This window comes from Erinaceus europaeus, chromosome X, assembly GCF_950295315.1.
Source record: "Erinaceus europaeus chromosome X, mEriEur2.1, whole genome shotgun sequence".
Classification (NCBI taxonomy): domain Eukaryota; kingdom Metazoa; phylum Chordata; class Mammalia; order Eulipotyphla; family Erinaceidae; genus Erinaceus; species Erinaceus europaeus.
Window position 1 is genome coordinate 44,409,641 of NC_080185.1, and position 19,801 is coordinate 44,429,441.

Genomic DNA, 19,801 nt, shown 5'->3' on the forward strand with positions numbered 1-19,801 from the left:
TGAGCTATTTTGCCAGCTCTGTGGCAGGTTTGGTTACTATGCCAGGAACCTGCTGCCTGAAGGATGAGCGTGAGCATGATGGCTTTGGAAGGTATTTCTGGTACAGATGAAGGTGTTCATTCTGTAACTGTAATTACAAAGCATTCTATACCACCCAAACCTCCCTTCCCGTCTTCCGTCTTCCTTTCCACAATGTCTCCCTTCTGCCCAGCCATTTACTTCCAGTGTTCAATGTGAGAAGACCTCTTCTCCCCCTTTTTATTTTTGATGGTGCTTGGTAGTCATCTTTTCATTTTCTTTCCACTAAAATAAATATGAACACAATGCAGACGTGACTAATGAACAGCAAATGGGGTACTGGGACCTGAATTCTTATTTGCCACATCTTTCACCAGCTGTGTCATTTGAGCCAACCCACATAATAACTGTCACTTCAATAAGAAAACTTCATATATACACACACATTAGCATTGCCAACCTTGAGGTTGGATGAAAATAAAAATGAGATTCTGCACAAGGAAATGGTTTAATAGACCTTTGAAATTGGAATTCTGCCAGCCTAGGCAATCACCTGGCATCTGGATTTTTTTTTTTTTTAGAAATATTGATTTAAAATTGCCTAAAAAATTTTAAAATAGAGGTTGTGGGGTGGCTCACCCAGTAGCGTACCATGCATGAGGACCCAGAGTTCAAACACCCGGTCCCCGTTTGGAGAGGGGAAGCTTCACGAATAGTGTGATGGTTCAGTGCTGCAAGTATCTCTCCTTCTCTCTGTCTCTTTTTTCTCTCTGTCTCTCTTTGTCTTCTATTTTTCTCTGTTTTTTGCCTACTATTAAAAAAAGAAAGAAAGCAAAAGGAAAAGAAATGGCTAATGGGAACAGTAGTGTTCTGTAGGTCCAAAAATAGGTGAAGTACAGTCATAATTCTGGTGGAAAAATACTACTACCACCACTACTACTACTACTACTACTACTACTAATAATAATAATAATGATAATGATAATAATAATTCACCAAAGTTTCTATGTCCCTTCACCAATCTGCTTCCTTTCCTTCTGATAGCCACCTTAGTTCTTACAAAATCCAAAATCCAAGAGACAATTTGCTTACCTCTATTTTTTTTTAAAGAAAAATAAACAGGTTTGTGTGCTTTAATTACCTGGATTCCACCAACTGGAAGTTGTTTTTCACCTCTTTATTTTACCAAGCATAATCACTTCTGCACCATCCATTTTGTCCCCAATAACTGTAGAAACTCAACTTTTTGAATAGCAAAGTCTCCAAGTCGAACAAGTATCCCATGACTTCTTTATACAATCCTCTGCCAGTGGATATTGAGGTTGATTCCATACTTGGGCTATTTTGAATTGTGCAGCTGTGAACACAGAGGTGCCTCCTGACCTTTAGAACAAGTAGGATATTGTGCTGGAGTATCAGGATAGGAAAATGAGGTTGATGAGTGATTGAGAAATAGTTTCCTCATGAACTCCATATGACTGTGCTTCTGTGGTAGAACCTACATCTTATTATATTTTTTGGAACTTTTAAGATGATACGACTATTTAGGTAAGGTGGTCAGTTAGGAAACTGTGGCTTCTACGTCCTTTGTGATTTTTTTTCCTTATCCAGTGACAATACAGGCAGGGCTAATAGTAATAGGATAATGCATATCCAATTCATTTTCTTCTCTTTTTTAAATATTTATTTATTTATTTCCCTTTTGTTGCCCTTGTGTTTAACATTGTTGTGGTTATTGATGTCTTTGTTGTTGGATAGGACAGAGAGAAATGGAGAGAGGAGGGGAAGACAGAGAGGGGGAGAGAAATACAGACACCTGCGACCTGCTTCACCTCTAGTGAAGCGACTCCCCTGGAGGTGGAGAGCCAGGGGCTCGAACCAGAATCCTTATGTCGGTCCTTGCACTTTGCACCACGGACGCTTAACCCGCTGGGCCACCGCCCGACTCCCAATTTTCTTCTCTTTTAACTCAACTATTACATCGAGAGGTAACACTATTGACAATCTATAATCCACCTAGATTTGAACTTCTGGGCTATGGGAGTATTATCAGTAGCTCCCAATGTAAGTATCATTGACCCATTGGGCTGAATCTTCTCAAAATCTGTCCTCTATGGGTATTTCAATACAGTAGAAAATTCTGTGAACAATTAACTCATCCTGCTCTGGACCATTTTAAATACATCAGAATAAAGCAGCAGAAGAGTACTACTTTGGATGAAATAAAATGATGCTGGGATTTTAAATAAAATTTAAGTAAATTTTTTTCGTATGAAATATGAAATGTAAACCCGGCCAACAAAATCACTAATATTGTAAGAAACTTACTGTGGACACCTGGGAGGTATCTATTTCCCTCTTGTGTCTTACAACTTATTTCTTTTTTAATATTTACTTTATTATTTATTTGTTTTCCCTTCTGGTGCCCTTGCTGTTTTTTATTGTTTTTGTAGTTATTATTGTTGTTGTTGATGCCATCGTTGTTAGATAGGACAGAGAAAAATAGGGGTAAGAGGGGAAGATAGAGAGGGGGAGAGAAAGATAGACACCTGCAGACCTGCTTCACCGCCTGGCCTGTGAAGCGACTCCCCTGCAGGTGGGGAGCCTAGGGCTCGAACCGGATCCTTAAGCCAGTCCTTGCGCTTGGTGCCACATGTGCATTACCCACTGGGCTACCACCCGACTCCCAAAAGGCTGATTTTTATGGGAAGGACCCTGGTGGTGCATAAAAATACACATAGCTGGTCTCTTTGCATCTCTATTTTCAATCTCTGCCTGACTCCACCAGCTTCTTACAACTTCTAGATGAGCTGGTCCATGTAACTTGATAAAATACCTAATCTAGTTCAAAACAGAATATACAATGATTATTGCTCCCCCCCACCTCTGCTAAGCCTGAAGGAAATATCATGGCAAATGTTCTGTTTTCCACAAAACTAAATAAGGGAATGGTCTGGCTTATTTTCCCTTTGCTTTAGAATCTATGGTATCATTTATACATAGTTTAAAAACATTCTTCCAGAGACAGTGGATTAAGTCACTTTTAGGCCCTCAAAGTCCTGTCCTTTTTTGAAGATTTCTTGAGAAAAGTATGGCCAATATCCAAAACTCCCTTGCTCCCCCCTTTTTCCCCCTATTTGATTTTTTTTTCCTTGCAAGTTGTTGGGAAAGAGAGTGGTCATTAGGGAGTCAGGGCCGTAGTGCAGCTGGTTAAGTGCACGTGGCGCAAAGCGCAAGGACCACCATAAGGATCTCGGTTTGAGCCTCTGGCTCCCCACCTGCAGGGGAGTCGCTTCACAAGCAGGTGAAGCAGGTCTGCAGGTGCCAGTCTTTCTCTCCCCCTCTGTCTTCCCCTCCTCTCTCCATTTCTCTCTGTCCTATCCGGTGACAACAATAATAACTACAATAATAAAACAAGGGCAACATAAGGGAATAAGTAAATAAATAATTTTTTTTTAAAAAAGAAAGTGGTCATTGTTTTGCACCTAATAGACCAGTAGGAAGGTGTTGACAGACAGCTGTTATCTGGGAAAAAAACTTGAAGTCAGTGAGAGAATATTTTCAAGTATTAACCGTTTTCTGAAAGTAGTGGCAGAATCTTCTTAACCCACTTGAACATAAAATGCTTGACTAAGATGAAAAGATTTTTTTATTGCCTACATAAAAGAAAGCACCATGCTTTTTGCATCACTGCATAAATCTAAGAGAATATGCATACATCATAAAGGATGAGACAAAGCTGAAGGCTAAATGCCAACATCAACCAAAGCTTGTCTGAATATTTGCCTCTGGACATAATGGAGTTTGGTTCCACCAGGAGAGAACTCTTCGTATTTACACCCCAGGATCTGTTTTCTTCTGGCAAAACTTATCTTGCTAGATGAATCTCTTAGCTAACACTATTACCCTAAAAAAAAATAAATAAATAAATAAATAACCCTCTGGGAGCATGGACCCAGGGTCGTTGAGGGTTGCAGAAGGTAGAAGGTCTGGCTTCTGTAATTGCTTCCCCGCTGAACATGGGCGTTGACTGGTTGGTCCATACTCCCAGTCTGCCTCTCTCTTTCCCTAGTAAGGTGTGTCTCTGGGGAAGCTGAGCTCCAGGACACATGGGAGGGGGTGGGTTATGGGGATTGGGTGGTGGGAATTGTGTGGAGTTGTACCCCTCCTACCTTATGTTTTTGTTCACTAATCCTTTCTTAAATAAAAAATTAAAAAAAAATAATCATTCCCTTCTTACATTGGATTTTCTCCTCTCATACCTCAAGAGACATTTTTTCTTCATATTTTTATATTCTCTTTTTAAATTTTTTATTATATTTATTTATTTATTGGATAGAGACAGCCAGAAATTGAGAGGAGGAGGGAAGCTAAAGAAGGAGAGAGACAGAGAGACACCTGCAGACCTGCTTCACCACTCACAAAGCTTTCCCCCTGCAGGTGGGGACCGGGTGCTTGAACCCAGGTCCTTGTGCACTGTAGCATGTGTGCTGAACAAGGTGTGCCACCACCCAGCCCCTTTTCTTTATATTATTAAACATTCTGTATCCAATCCCCCATTCTCACTCTCCTAATCTCTGTGGTCTCCATGAAATCTTCTGTCTATTGTATGGACCTTGAGATGCATTCTCAAGGTTTCTTGCAGTTGGTAAAAAACAAAACCTCAGGGAGTCGGGTGGTAGTGCAGAGGGTTAAGCACATGTGGCTGCAAAGTGCAAGGACCGGCGTAAGGATCCCGGTTCGAGCCCCAAGCTCCCCACCTGCAGGAGAGTCCCTTCACAGGCGGTGAAGCAGGTCTGCAAGTGTCTGTCTTTCTCTCCCCCTCTGTCTTCTCCCCTCTCCATTTCTCTCTGTCCTATCCAACAACGATGACATTAGTAACAACAACAATAATAACACAACAACAATAAAAAACAACAAGGGCAACAAAAGGGAAAATTAGTTAATTAAAAAAAAAAACCTCAGTGTACCTAGCCTGCCCCTTTCCAGCTCTTCTTTCCTCCTTTTCTCTCTCCTGTCATCACAGCTCCACCAACCAGCTATTCAGCTTGTCACCAGTTCTCTGGAACTGTGGAAATTTTGTGATGTATACAGGCAGTATAACATAAGAAAGGGTAATATGGAGTTGTCACCCAAAATGTAGCCAGGCCTCTTCACCATTCACACCCTTTCCTTTTCAGGTTAGAAAGTGCTGAAGGATATTACTGAGTCTAGAGTGTACAGTGGTATCTGTGGAGGTGAACTGTCTGACCCACAGGCTCTGTGTCATCTCTTTTCCATCTTGCTTCATTTTATGGGGAAAGGATTGGTGGGGCTTCGTGTGAACTGTGTGCTAAGCACTAGGAAAACTACATGATCTTATGTAGTGGAGGAACATTTATGAACTGTAGATCAGTGCAAACTAATCTTTAAAATATGGGTGAGGGGGGGTCGGGGTTGTAGTGCAGCAAGTTAAGTGCACATGGTTGAAACTCGAGGACCGGCTTAAGGATACCGGTTCGAGCCCCTGGATGGGCTCCCCACCTGCAGGGGGGTTGCTTCACTAGCGGTGAAGCAGGTCTGCAAGTGTTTATCTTTCTCTCCCCCATCTTTGTGTTCCCCTCTTCTCTCCATTTCTCTCTGTCCTATCCGGCAACAACAACATAGATAACAACAATAATAATAATAACCACATCAATGATAAAAACAAGGGCAACAAAAAAAGGGGAAAACAAATAAATAAAATATTTAAAATATATATGGTGAAAGGCATCACAGAGGAGAATGGCATTTGAGAAGGATGATATGAGTTCAAAAAAGTAGAAGGGGTGGGGGAGGTTGATGCAGAAGAGCCTCTGAAGCCAGGGAGAGAGAACGCAAAGCAAGCTCGATAGGAAGGTGTCATTGGTTGGTGCTATGACCGTGAATCCCAAGAGGTGCTTGGGCAGTTTGTAATGAGTTCTAAGTGCTGGCAAAGGTGTTTAACTAATTGCTTGAGTGGTCCATGTATGCATTCAACAATGCATTCACAGCTGATAGGATAAAATTCAGACCTCTTAACGTACACGTAAGGTCTTCTGTGATGTGATTTCTGCATGCCTTAAAATCCACTCCCCTGTCAACGCCCATGTTCAGCGGAGAAGCACTTACAGAAGCCAGACCTTCCACCTTCTGCATCCCACAATGACCTTGGGTCCATACTCCCAGAGGGATAAAGAATAGGAAAGCTATCAGGGAAATAGGATGGGATCTGGAGTTCTGGTGGTGGGAATTGTGTGGAGTTGTACCCCTCTTATCCTATGGTTTTGTCCTTGTTTCCTTTTTATAAACTAAATTAAATTAAAAAAAAATCCACTCCCCTCACTGGGTCAGGTGGTGGTGCAGCTGGTTGAGTGCACATGTTACAGTACACAAGGACAGAGGTTCAACCCACCCCCGGCCCCCACCTGCAGGAGGAAAGCTCTATGAATGGTGAAGCAGGGCTGTAGGTGTCTCTCTGTTTCTCTTCCTCTCTATCTCCCCCTTCCCTCTCGATTTCTGACTGTATCTAGCCAATAAATAATTAAAGATAATAAATAAATTTTTAAAAAATCACTCCCTTGAAGAAGGGAAAGGGAGTGTGGGTGGAGAAGATGTTGAATCCTGGTGCATGATGGTGGCAATGGATCTAAGTTGGGTCTGAGAGTATTCTTCAGACACCTAACAGAGGGGAATGAGAAATTGTACCCATGTGTTAACAACTGTACTGTAAACCCCTAACATCCCCCTATAGGATGGTAAAAAAATGAAATAAAAAAATCTTCTGTTTCATAAAAGTCACTATTAAAAAAACCCACTCCCCTTAGCACTGTGTGCCTCAAACCTCTTCCAGTCATACTGAAGATTTCTCCAGTGCTCTCAAAATGTCTTAGTCCTTAGACCTTTGTATATCTGCAGTTACTGGCAAGATTCCTCTTTTTGTAGTCCTAGTTATAATGTGGCTTACATTGTTCCTCTGATGCTATAAAATCCTAAACCCACATTGTTAAAGATCCTACCTTAGGTTTTATCATATCAGAATACATATCTGTTCCCTTCACTCACCTATAAGTTTCTGTAGAGCAAGGGATCATGTCTTGGCCTGAGATTCACATCACTTAATAGAGTACCTACCTTATATATAGTGAGTTATTTTTTTAAAAAAAAATCAAGCATTTATTTATAATTAAGGTTTCTAACACTTGCATTTTGAGATAATGTGGGATTGAAGACAGAGGTGCAGAGAGACCAGTTATGTGTATGTTGATGCATCTTACTAAGAAAAACAAATGGAATAGAGTAGCTTCCTGGAAAATTGATAAAGAATAAAATAGAGGGCTTAATGGCACAAAAGAGGGAAGAGTTAAAGATAATAATGATTCAAGGTAATAAAGCAAGTAAGAGAACAGCAGCCCTGGCAAAATTAGGGTTACTTCCAGGTAAACACGCTGTTTCCCTGTGCCAGATCTCCTGGCATCAGCATTAATCTCACTCCAACCCTCTGCTCTGAAGATGAACACTTTGTCCCTGTTCAGTTTACTGGAACTAAGCTCAAAATTCATATAGTTCTGATCTTTCCTATCTGATCAGCAGTTAAGATATGAAACATAAGCAGTCTGGCCACGCTGACTACAATTTCCCATCAAGGGACAGCGTGCAATGCACGGATTTTTGAACATTGGGGGAATTAAAAAAAACATTTCTGCTTCTGGGAGCTACAACTGAAGTGTTATACCAGACTGAGACACTAGGGTGCGCTACTATGTAGCAGAGCTTAGCTGTACATCGCAGCCCTCAACTTTAAAACTCCAGAGAATTTGATGAGAGAGGGATCCACAAGAACATGACAAATGATGAGAGTTCAAACCTTAAGAGAAAAATGGGCTTATTGGTAAGACACCTTCCTTTTTCTTTATTCGCTGCTGTTGTTTGTTCATTAAAATAGCAAGCCTATTGTTTTCCTCTGTAGCTGTGGAGCGGTGTACAAAAATCAATTTTATGTGTATTGTAGAATTCAGGAGACATATTGGTAACCATGCAAAAATCATAGGAAGCCTGCATAGAGCTGGATTTTTAAAACTGTTACTAATACAATTGTATTTAAGGCTTGTGGGGTAGATTTATGTGTGCAGTCTGAATGTAATACAGGTTAAGAAATATAAATGTATGTTTTTTAAAAGTTAAAATAAAGGATAGTGACTTGAATGGAGATGCGTAATTTCACCCTGTCACCAGCAGGTGGCACACTAGATTCTTCTCAAATACACAAAGAAAGGTATAATATTAATAGGAATATAAAAGAAGCTGTATTTAAAGATACTTTAATGCATTTTAAGCAAAGAAATTATATAACTGTTATTTTCTTGGTGAGGTATAGTGCTAAAACATAACTAAATTAATACAAATATGAATTTATCCCACTGCCCCCCACCTTTGGAGGGCTAGAAAAAATTTTAATTTTAATATGTATAGATTTTGAAAAGTAGGCTTAGAAATAGATTTGCCATTCAGAAGGCGAGGTCTCGAATTTATATGCCTAAAAATGAAGTAAAATACTTACTGCTTACTATTTGCTCAAGAAGTTGCTAGGTTCGGGATAACATTTTGGATAAGGTCTTTGCCAAAGTCTTCTAATGAGACTGCTGTTAAGACTATGACTTTCATAGTGCAGTGAGATGACCCAGAAAAAAAACTGTTTGTTTGGTAGAAAAAGTTAAATCAGGGAATAGTGCTTAGTAATGTTTACTTGTTGTAAGCTGACAATGACAGAAATGAAAAGACAGAAATATGTACATGCCATTTCATGCTGGAGCCCCTCAAACACCTGCCAGCCCTTTTCAATTTTTTAAAAAAAGTTGACCAGTGGCAGCATATATTGCAATGCTTCTGTACCAGTCTGTGTTTTTAAAAAATCTGCATTCCCGAGGCACTACCAGAGAAGTGTGTCTGTTCATCCTTAATTTTTGTGTCAACCTCGAGGAGTTAGAGAAATGGCAGAATTTCACAAAAACAAAAGCTTCTATTGAGGAGACAGTATATCTGTTTATCTGTTTTCATTAATTACAAGCAGTGTGAAAATAAAGAAAATGGATAGTAAATGAACCTAGAAGAACATTAGCCACCTGTTCTCTGAAAGCTTATAATGTGTGTCATTTGCTTTCAGGCTTTTTTTTTTTATGGCAAAACTGTATATCAACAAAGAATTGAACTTTAGGTTTAAAAAGCTCAAAAATGACAAAGCATTCCAAGACTGAGTATATGTTTACTGGAAAAGTGTTTCCTCGTGTCCAAATTTGGCTCTTTTAGTGTTTTAAATCAGCTGCCAATAAATGGTGTATTTAATGTAAATCTCTATTCCAGACTTTCTGAAATGTTAAGAGAGCTTCTAAAAACAAACAGAATCTTATGGCTTTCTAGTTTAAATTTTCAAACTTAATTTAAGACATCTTTTAATTGTTCTGTGTGGTCTCAACAGTTCACGATTTATACATGTGGTTTACAAATTTACAGCTAAATATTCTTTAAATATTTTTAGAGTATGCTTGAAAAATTTTTGAATAAATGCAATAAAGCCACAATTAACCAGTTTTTTGTTTGTTTCTTTTCTTTTCTTCTTTTTTTTTTTTTTGGCACTCCACTTTCAGGAGACGGAGGCAATTGTCTTTAAAACAAGCCGATTTCAAGGATATGTTCAAAAAAGCAACTTCGGGGTATGTCCAAGGGTTTTCATTTTCCCTCTATCTTTTTGTCAATGAGCATTTATTTTCATAGAAAAGACCCTGAGGTATTACTAGAAGACATTACAAAGTCACCAAGGAACTTTCACTGTCAATTAGGGAACTGCATTTATGAAGACAACAAAGTGGCCCATTTATTCTGTTAAAAAAAAAAAGAAGAAGAAGAAAAAGAACACTACATGCCATTGCGTTGTGCTTTGCATTATCCAGTGTGTTTTCCCAAACACAAGCTCAGCTGGCTTTCAGAGCATTTGCTGACAGTTGGGCAAGGGAAATGGCCTCTTCCCTATTTTACAGTTTATTGAGTAGAACACTGGAGGAGGTCACCAAGCTAGTTAATTGGCAGAGCTGGAGCCACACCACAGGTGCCTAGCGCTGTCTTCTTCTGCCTATTCTTCCTCATCAGAAACTGGTTTCCACTTTTTCGTCTGCGTGGCACAATCAGTATGATTTATACCACCTTTGTTTCCTAATTGTTGTACTTCATATTTTCCTACTTGGCACCTGTCTGTCTGTCTTTGTGTAGGTTAGCCAGCTAGAGACCTTGCTTTCAGTGGCTCCCAGACATGGAAAGATGTGTAATGTGGGAGGACAAGATAATGGCCCCGGGCAGTGTAGATTGGCTACTAGTGTTGAACAGTCACTCGCTGAGAGAGAAAACAGACTGTTCAGCCAGGGTTATCTTGAGCCAGAGGGAGGAGAGGGGAGGTAGGGGAGGGGGGAGGGAGGTGGTGGTGGCAAACTTGACTTTAAAGCAGTATTTCTCCAAGTTCAGCAGGCAAGGTGTGAACATCAGCTGGTGGCCTTGCTTAAATTGCAGCATAATGGGGCCCAGCTCCTGGCTTCTGCATTGCAAATGCTCACCCCCAAATGTTTCCTATGTGTACGGAAATGTGAGAGTCTCTTCCTTTAAGGTATGGGACTTTTCTCTTGGTAGATGGATTGGCGTATAAAGAAAAGAGCCACTTTTTGTCAGTGTGTGTGCTCCATGTCTAAACCTGGCGGGGGGCTGGGGATGGGGGGGGGGACACACAGAATGATAAGCATTGCTTTTGCACACCTCTGTATCCGCATCACAACACACAGCACAATCGCTATTATGCATTATGCGGCGTGCTATTTACGAAAGACTTTTGTCCATTTTCGACTCAAAGAAGGTAAAGGACAGGATGATTTCTACCAAAAGGGAAAACTGAGGAAGCTTTCTTACTTGCAAAGTTAACTGTGTCTAAGACTTTGTGGGCACTATGGTGCTTACCACTTGGAACAGGGGTTGGGGGTGGGAGGCACAAAACTTTGGTGGTGGGTACAGTGTGGCTTTAAACCCCTGTCATCTTGTAATCTTGTAAACCACTATTAAATTACTACTACTAAAAAAAAAAAAACCAAACCCAAAACGAACTAGAAAACCCAGTTAACCTATCCCAGTTATTTTTAAAACGTAAGTTAATTGGGGCGGGTTTGGGATGTCACTCCAGGTCTTTGTACCTGTGTGTTACCACAGTTTCCAGAAGATTTTCTTTCTTTCTTTTTTTTAAAAATATTTATTCCCTTTGTTGCCCTTGTTGTTATTGATGTTGTCGTTGTTAGACAGGACAGAGAGAAATGAGGACAGGAGGGGAAGACAGAGAGGAGGAGAGAAAGATAGACACCTACAGACCTGCTTCACCGCCTGTGAAGTGACTCCCCTGCAGGTGGGGAGCGGGGGCTCGAACTGGGATCCTTACGCTGGTCCTTGTGCTTTACGCCATATGCGCTTAACCTGTTGCACTACTGCCTGACTCCCTAAGATTTTCTTTTTTACAACTTAAAATAGAGGAAAAGAAAGGACCAGCCATGCAAGGTGCTCCCATGTGATCCCAGGGCTAGAACCCATGTCCTCTAACATGGTCAAGTTTGAACTCTACTAGGTCAGCTATCTCCAAGCCCCTGAGTTGACTGTTTTAATTGGCTAATAAAACTAGGCTAGTCAGACTTCTGGATAGTGAACAGTTTACTTTAGCAATATTTTTACTTATATTCATGTTTCATATGTGAATATGCACTCTGCCTGATTTGATTATAAGAATCTATGGTCAAGGAATCTGTGTTCTTTTGCATGCTTGTAGCACCTAGCAAAGCTCTAAATTCTCAGAACTTAGTCATGAGTAAACTAATTCATCAGGCACTTCTTTGGGTTTGGGTGGGTTTGTTGTTTGACTTGGTAAGTGTGAAGTTCAAGAAGTCCACCTAACCATTGTCAGAAATGGCTGATAGGTTAAGGGTACCATCGTTAAAAACAAATGTATTGTAGTTGACCGTTGGTTGCAAAAACATGGGCCCAATTAATCAAGTCACTAGTGCCTGTGCCCTTTTGTAAACTTGATCTTATGGCCAGCCTGATCATTTCTTTTGAAATACAAGTCATGTTGTTCTGGGCTTTACAAATCGGCATATCAAAAAGGTGGTAATTCTGGAAATTCTTAAAAATAAATACTTTTGTTTACTGATTGAACAGTATCCAAGACATTTAAATAAAATAGCCAGACCCTGTAAGTGAAAGACTTATAAAAATGCTCAGCAGTGCCTCTGACTTAGATCAATCTGAATAAGAAATGAATATGTAAGTATCTGCTGCTACAGGAAAGATGTATTTTCACTCTAGCACGGTGTAGCTTCAGGAGTCCATGAAAAATAGTGGATCATTTGAAACATATTTAAAGTCATTTTGTTTTATGTTTATTGTTGAAATGCATTTCAAGGCATGAAAATGGCTCCGAACTTACCAGTTGAAGTACACAGACTTCAGTAGTTGTCTCTCTGACAGGATCCCAGATTGTAATACATTCATTTAGCTCAAACCTAGGGCCAACCTAGAAGATGAGTTTGATTTTTTTTTTAATTTCCTCATAGCAAAATCACGTTTACCTTAGTAATAGAACATGAACTTAAGGAAGAAATTATTGTATTGTCTTCATTGGACAGTGATTGCATCTGAGTAATGAAGTTAATAGACACAATTCTGAAACAGTGCCATGGTTTTAGTACATCATTCATGGATGTTTTATGTAACAAGTTAATAGCATTTTGCACCATAGGGTTTTTCATTGAATTGCCAAATGTGCCTTTCAGGTGTAGCCATTTTAAGTTGTACATCTTCCAGCTAGCTTCTATAATTTAGTTGTACTGCCATATATTTGGCATCTTGCATGTAACTATTTCTATTACCCACCTCCATTATTTTTTTAGAGGAGGGGGAAAAAAACCTCTTTAGAGGTTGAAATCACTCAGAAGAAGTCTAAATTAGAAAATGAGAAGAGTCTCAAAATAGTCATGAAGATGGACCTACTATGCTGGCTACTAAGTCTCTTGGATAACCACCATCGTTGACAAATATGGCAATCAACTACACCTTTTCGAAAACTGTCGGTCTTTGCACTTGTGGCAACAGGTTACAAGGCTCCAGTTTGAAGATGAGTCAGTTTCAGGATTTAAGATTTCCCCATTTACTATATTGTTAAAACATGTATTTTTAGTCTACAATAGTTTCTCAGGGTATATTGTGTAAAAAATTAAAATGTTTTGGGAGTTGGGCAGTAGTGCAGCAGGTTAAGCGCACGTGGCAAAGTGCAAGGACCGGCGTAAGGATCCCGGTTCGAGCCCCCGGCTCCTCACCTGCAGGGGAGTCACTTCACAGGCGGTCTGCAGGTGTCTATCTTTCTCTCCTCCTCTCTGTCTTCCCCTCCTCTCTCCATTTCTCTCTGTCCTATCCAACAACAACGATATCGATAACAACAATAACTACAGCAACAATAAAAACAACAAGGGCAACAAAAGGGAAAATAAATAAATAAAATAAATATTTTTTTAAAATGAGGGGGAAAAAAGCCTCGAGAAAGAAATCATCTAGCAGAGTATCACATGGCCATTCACAACACCAGGCTTGCAGGTCTGGGACCCTATGGGAGATGCTAGGTCCCCATGCAAGCATGGAGGAAAGCCTTCTCCCTCTCAATGTCTTTACATCTGAAAAGAATAAAAGTGTCCAGAGGCCCAAGGAGAGTTACAAAGACACAGAGAGAGAGAGAGAGAGAGAAGAAAAAGAAATTCAAAGTTTTAGTGGTTAGGCTTAGGAAGTGGTAAACACAAAGTAAAGCAACTGAATTAAAGTAGTGTTGTATAAATTTTCTTTATTTTTTAATTTTTATTTATTTATTTATTTATTTTGCCTCCAGGGTTACTGCTGGGGCTCGGTGCCTGTACTTCAAATCCACTGCTCCTGGAGACTATTTTTTCCCTTTTGTTGCCCTTGTTGTTTACCGTTGTTGTTGTTATTATTATTGTTGTTGTTGCTGTCATTGTTGATGGATAGGATAGAGGAGAAGAAGACAGAGGGGGGAGAGGAAGATAGACACCTGCAGACCTGCTTCACCGCCTGTGAAGCGACCTCTCTGCAGGTGGGGAGCCAGGGTCTCCAACCGGGATCCTTGGGCAGTTTCCTGCGCTTTGCGCCAAGTGCGCTTAATCCGCTGTGCCACTGCTCTGCCCGTGTTGTATAATTTTAAGGAGTCATGGGCCGGGGAAGGCCTTGGCGCACTTGGTTAAGTGCACACATTACAGTCAGCAAGGACCCATATTCAAACCCCTGGTCCCCACCTGCAGGGCGAAAGCTTCACAAGTAGAGAAGCAGTGCTGTGTCTCTCTGTTTCTCTCCCGCTCTATCTCCCCCCTCAATTTCTCTCAGTCTCTATTCAATAATAAATAAATAAGATATATATATATATTTTTTTTTCCTCCAGGGTTATTGCTGGGCTCGGTGCCTGCACCATGAATCCACCGCTCCTGGAGGCCATTTTTCCCCCTTTTGTTGCCCTTGTTGTAGCCTCGTTGTGGTTATTATTATTGCCATTGTTGACGTTTTTCGTTGTTGGATAGAACAGAGAGAAATGGAGAGAGGAGGGGAAGACAGAGAGGGGGAGAGAAAGATAGACACCTGCAGACCTGCTTCACCACCTGTGAAGCGACTCCCCTGCAGGTGGGGAGCTGGAGGCTCGAACCGAGATCCTTACACCGGTCCCTGCACTTTGCGCCACATGCGCTCAACCCACTGCGCCACCACCTGACCCCCATAAATAAGATATTTTTTAAAAGAGCCATTAGGATTAACACTCCATGACTCCACATTTTTGTGATTTCTCCCCCTAAGTATTTGTAACTAAGATGTATAGAACTCAGAAGAAGGAAGAGATAGGCTGTCTAAATAATCTCACCTTTTGCTAGAAAATTTATGGTGTACATGTGACTATTATAATGACTCTTTGCATAAAGTATGTATGCATTGTATAATTATTTCATTAACTTTAATTGGAATGATAAAGAAAATGCCTTAATATATTATTCTAAAGGTCTTTCAGGAATTGGAATTTTTATGATTGTATAGATATTTCTGAAAGAATGTAGACTATAGCGAATGCTGACGTGGACTGACATGCTCTATTATTGCTATTACTGAAAATGTTTTAGCCATCATAGATATACAGTATTGGAAACTTTTATCAAAATTTCTCTAGATTTATGAAAAATAGGACTGTGATATTATTTTTTTATTTCTTTTAATTTTCTTTTTTATTTTTATTAACTTTATTTATTGAATGGAGACAGCCAGAAATTGAGAAGGGGGAGACAGAGAGGAAGAGAGGCAGAGAGACACCTGCAGCCCTCCTTCACCTCTTGCAAAGCTTCCCCCCTGCAGGTGGGGGCCAAAGGCTTGAACCCCATCCTTGTGGACTGTGATGTGTGTGCTTAACCAGGTGTGCCACCGCTTGGCCCTGTAATATTGGTTTTGTGTGACTGATGTAGCATTGCTTCTCAGTTTGGTGCCACCAAGCTTAAGAAAAAGCTGTGAATCTATTTGAAAAGTTTTATATAATTGCATTTTTGTCATTAGATCCATATCCTCAATTATTCTTTCAGTAGCAGTGTTCATTTTAATTGTCTTTTCATTTTCAGAAGTTTCATATTTAATGTACATACACATCAGAAGCCCTAACAATGATTTGGCTATCTTATTTACCCAAGGTACCTTAAAGAGATGCTTTTAAATTTGCTGAGAGACAGCTAAACAGATGAATTATTCTTTTTTATTTTCTTTTCTTTATTTCTTTTCTTTTTCCCCTTGTTTTATCATTGTTGTGGCTATTATTATTGATGTCTTTGTTGTTGGATAGGACAAAGAGATATGGAGAGAGGAGGGGAAGACAGAGGGGGAGAGAATGTTCGACACCTGCAGACCTGTTTCACTGCCTGTGAAGCGACCCCCCTACAGGTGGGGAGCCGGGGACTCGAACCGGGATCTTTACCCCAGTCCTTGTGCTTTGCGTCATGTGCGCTTAACCCGCTGTGCTACCACCTGACTCCCCTTTTCTCTTCTTTTCTTTTTTATTTTATTTTAAGGAGGTTGCTACACAGCTCTAGCTTATGGTGCTAGGGGCACTGAACTGGGGACTTTGGAGCCGTAGGCATGGAAGTTTTTTGCATAGCCATTATGCTATTTCCTCAACCCTAAACAGATAAATTGTTACTATTTGAGATTAAGATAGAGACTTAAAAAAATGTTAGTGATTTGATAATTATAGACAAGATTGTGGGATAAGAGGAGTACAATTCGACCCCCATCCCCTCCATTAGAAGCCTCCCTATTTTTTATCCCTCTGGGAATATGGACCAAAGATATTTATGGGATGCAGAAGATGGGAGGACTAACTTCTGTAATTGCTTCTCTGCTGGACAAAGGAATTGACAGATTGATCCATATCCCCAGCCTGTTTCTAAAGTAGAGACTTTTCATTAGAGCAATCCATAGCTATTATCAAATGACATATGCATTGATTGATTCATTTATTTAGTTATTTAAAACTTGTATTCTGGGTGACCTTTCTTCAACATGTACTTATTTTTAACAAGATAGTGTGTATTTAGTCTTTTCCATTTAAGGACTGTCTAGCCTGAAATTATCTAATGAAAAACTGAAAATTCCTTTTACCTGAAGCTGGTTTTAGAAATAGAAGAGTTAATAACACTGTTCAGAAAATCTTCTAGGATATATCTTGAATTCCAAACACATTTTTTAAAATTTAATCAGTCCTTATAAGCTTTTCTTTCAGTTTACTTAGTGTGTCAGTAATGATGCTTGAGTTGAATGATAGAAAGAATCAGGAGTTAGTTACTTCTTTGGGAAGGAGTAGGAATTTCAGAAGCGCAACCACAGTCCGATGAAATAGAATGGCTTTTATTCGTAGTATTTGAGGATGATAAACTGTCACTTTAAATTGCTTTTTTTTCCCCAAATAGTGTTAAAGTGGTCATGTAAGATCAAATATGTTTATAGTGTGTATTGGAATATCACAGGGCTAGATGGTGGTGCAACTCTTGAGTGCACATGTTAAAATGTGCAAGGACCCAGGTTCAAGCTCCAGTCCCTACCTGCAGGGTAAATCTTCACAAGAGGTGAATCTTCACAATGCTGCAGATATCTCTCTCTCTCTCGGGCGCGCGCTACCTCTCCCTTCCCTCTCAATTTGTCTCTGTCCCTATCCAGAACAAGTAAATAAATATAATAAAAGAAAATATTGTTAAAAAAAACATTTATTTGTTAGAAGAATCATTGATTTTTACTGCCCCTCTTCACATATACAAATACTTTGGTTTAGAGTTCAAGGCATTGTTTAATAGATGGCAACACTTAAGAATCAATTAAGTTATATCAGAGAACTGTAAAGACTTGGGCATATGGATATGGGACTTATATGTGAGTGGAGCATTTAGGAATAGCCTCCCCAAATTTAAAACAGTAGAAGGGGATGGTGAGATAGCATAGTGATTATGCAAAAAGACTTTCCTGCATGAGGCTCCAAGGTCCCAGATTTATTCTCCAGCACCACCTTAAGTTAGAGAAGCAGTCCGCTGAGAAAAAGAAAATAGATACAGACCAAAAGAATAATAGAGGTGGTCCGGCAGACAGTACAGTGGATAGAAGCATTAGACTTTCAAGTATGAGGTCCTGAGTTCAATCCTTGGAAGCATATGTTCCACAGTGATGTCTGGTTCTTTCTCTCTCTTCTCCTATGTTTCTCATTAACAAATAAATAAAATCTTTTTTTTAAAAAAAGTAATAGAGAATATAGATACTACAGAAAATAAAAAGGAAGAAGGAAGAAAAAGCAGTTCTTAATTTCCAACTCTATGCTATATTTTCCAACCAAAGAGAATTTGTCAGAATCTGCAACTGGACCTTTGTTATCTGCTCACTCCCAGGATTTTTGTCCTCCTACCTGAACTACTATCTTAGCTCCCTAAAAACCTCATTCATCTGACCTCGAATGGTAAAAGATGCAACATTTAACTACCAGGAAGTGGCTTTTCACCCTCCTTCTCAGCAATCATAGACTTCCTTGTCACCTACCTCTTTCGGTCTCCTTACTATCCTATGCTGTCTCAGCTAATCAGTTCCTCCTAATACTTTTCTGCATTTACCCCAACCCCAAATAAAAGAACAATTTAGTGCCCATCTTGGGTTTGGTAAAGGCAGGAAAAGCACTTTCTTTTTCATTACTTACCAATGTAATGGTCCAAGGACTTCTCTGTGCACAGTCACAAGAAAGATCATGCACAGATGAGCCTTTCTGCTTGCTCTTATTATGAAGATATTATGTTAATCCAAAACAAAGCCATAGTCACAGTGATCTCTGTAGATCTTTTGTGGGACTGTAAGGATCACATTTAAGGAAATTGATATGTGAAAATGTGCTTAGTAAAGATGAAATTATGGCTTTCCAAGATAGTTTTCTATGAGAGATATCTGGAGCTCTCCATTTTTACTTTAGTGAGGCTACCTACCTATCTGAGTATCTAGTGAGAAGATTTTAGTGTATTTGATATTCAACTTCCTGAAACATATAAAAGATAAAGAGAGAGAGAGACAGAGAGAGAACTGTTTGAAGAAACAGTTCTATTTCTTGTAGTAAAGTTCTCTAAATTACTGGAAAAAAAAGAGAATATATTAAGAATTTGAGGGCAGGAATAGATAACATAATGTCTATGCAAAGAGACTTTCATGCCTGAGGTTCTGAAGTCCCAGGTTTAATCCCCTGCACCACCATAAACCAAAGCTGAGCAGCGCTCTGGTTAAAAAAAAGAATTTTGCTCTATTGTCCGGAAGATAGTACTATCCTTGTGTTTTAAAGGATTTAGCATTCCTACTAAGCTGTTGTCATCCAAGGACTTTCACTGATTGCTAAAATATAAACAGCATGGCATAATCTATAATCTTTTCTGAACAACACAATTATCAAGAACAGCCCACATTAATTTGAAGAGTGTCAAGATTGAAGGGACTACAAAATGCTTACTCACACAAACTATAGTTAACGTTATTCCTCTTTAGTTGTTTCTACCACAGAGCTAACCAAAACCAGGCAGGAAAAGATGGGCCATTGTTAGGGAATCACAAGAAAATAAGGAGAGAGGGTGGTCAAACAATGTAACATATTAGCCAGCTCCTTTAGTGATGATGGTGGTGGCAGCACGCAAGACTGACTATTAAGTAGTCAGTCGGCAAATCAATTTTTACTGCAAAGCTACTGAGAAACATTTTTTAAAAATTGAGTCTCTAGTTCACTTTTCTCCCACTCTGTGGCTGACTTTGTCTTAACTTCCCTCCACCCCTCCATTAGTAATTACCTTTTGGAATTAGGATTTTGAAATGATCTTCTTGTGCCATTTTGTATTTTAAGGGTTTCCCATTTCTCTTGTCGAGTGTGCATATACTTGAAAGAACAGCCATTTGTTTCTTTTGTGTAACAGACTGAGTCATTTATAGCTGTCTTCCACTTCATACAGAAACATACATCTTAAGGAGGAAGAAGGAAGAGCGGTAGGGATTTTTGAGTGGAAGTTCTGGACTAAGAGATGGAGATTTGGTTTCTAGTTTTACTACAAGATAGTTATATGGGTAGCTTAACTTCTCTGGGCTTCTTTTTTACTGTCTCTCCAATGAGGGTAGTGAACAAGAT

The 19,801-nt window shown here is 39.6% G+C and overlaps 1 protein-coding gene across 5 annotated transcripts in view; it reads left to right on the top strand.

Annotated features, from left to right (window-relative positions):
- Window positions 1-19,801, top strand: part of KLHL13 (kelch like family member 13) — a 264,819-nt gene that overhangs the window by 174,151 nt on the left and 70,867 nt on the right. The window contains exons 1-2 of one of the 5 annotated variants that reach the window (XM_007536102.2): window positions 7,817-7,906; window positions 9,660-9,725. The exons of 3 other annotated variants lie outside the window; for them this stretch is intronic. In XM_007536102.2, the coding sequence (XP_007536164.1) occupies window positions 7,866-7,906; window positions 9,660-9,725 (107 nt within the window). In that variant the 5' untranslated portion in view covers window positions 7,817-7,865. Of the gene's footprint in view, window positions 1-7,816; window positions 7,907-9,659; window positions 9,726-19,801 lie in introns of those variants that run through there. One more of the 5 variants, XM_060182999.1, reaches the window with a different exon arrangement.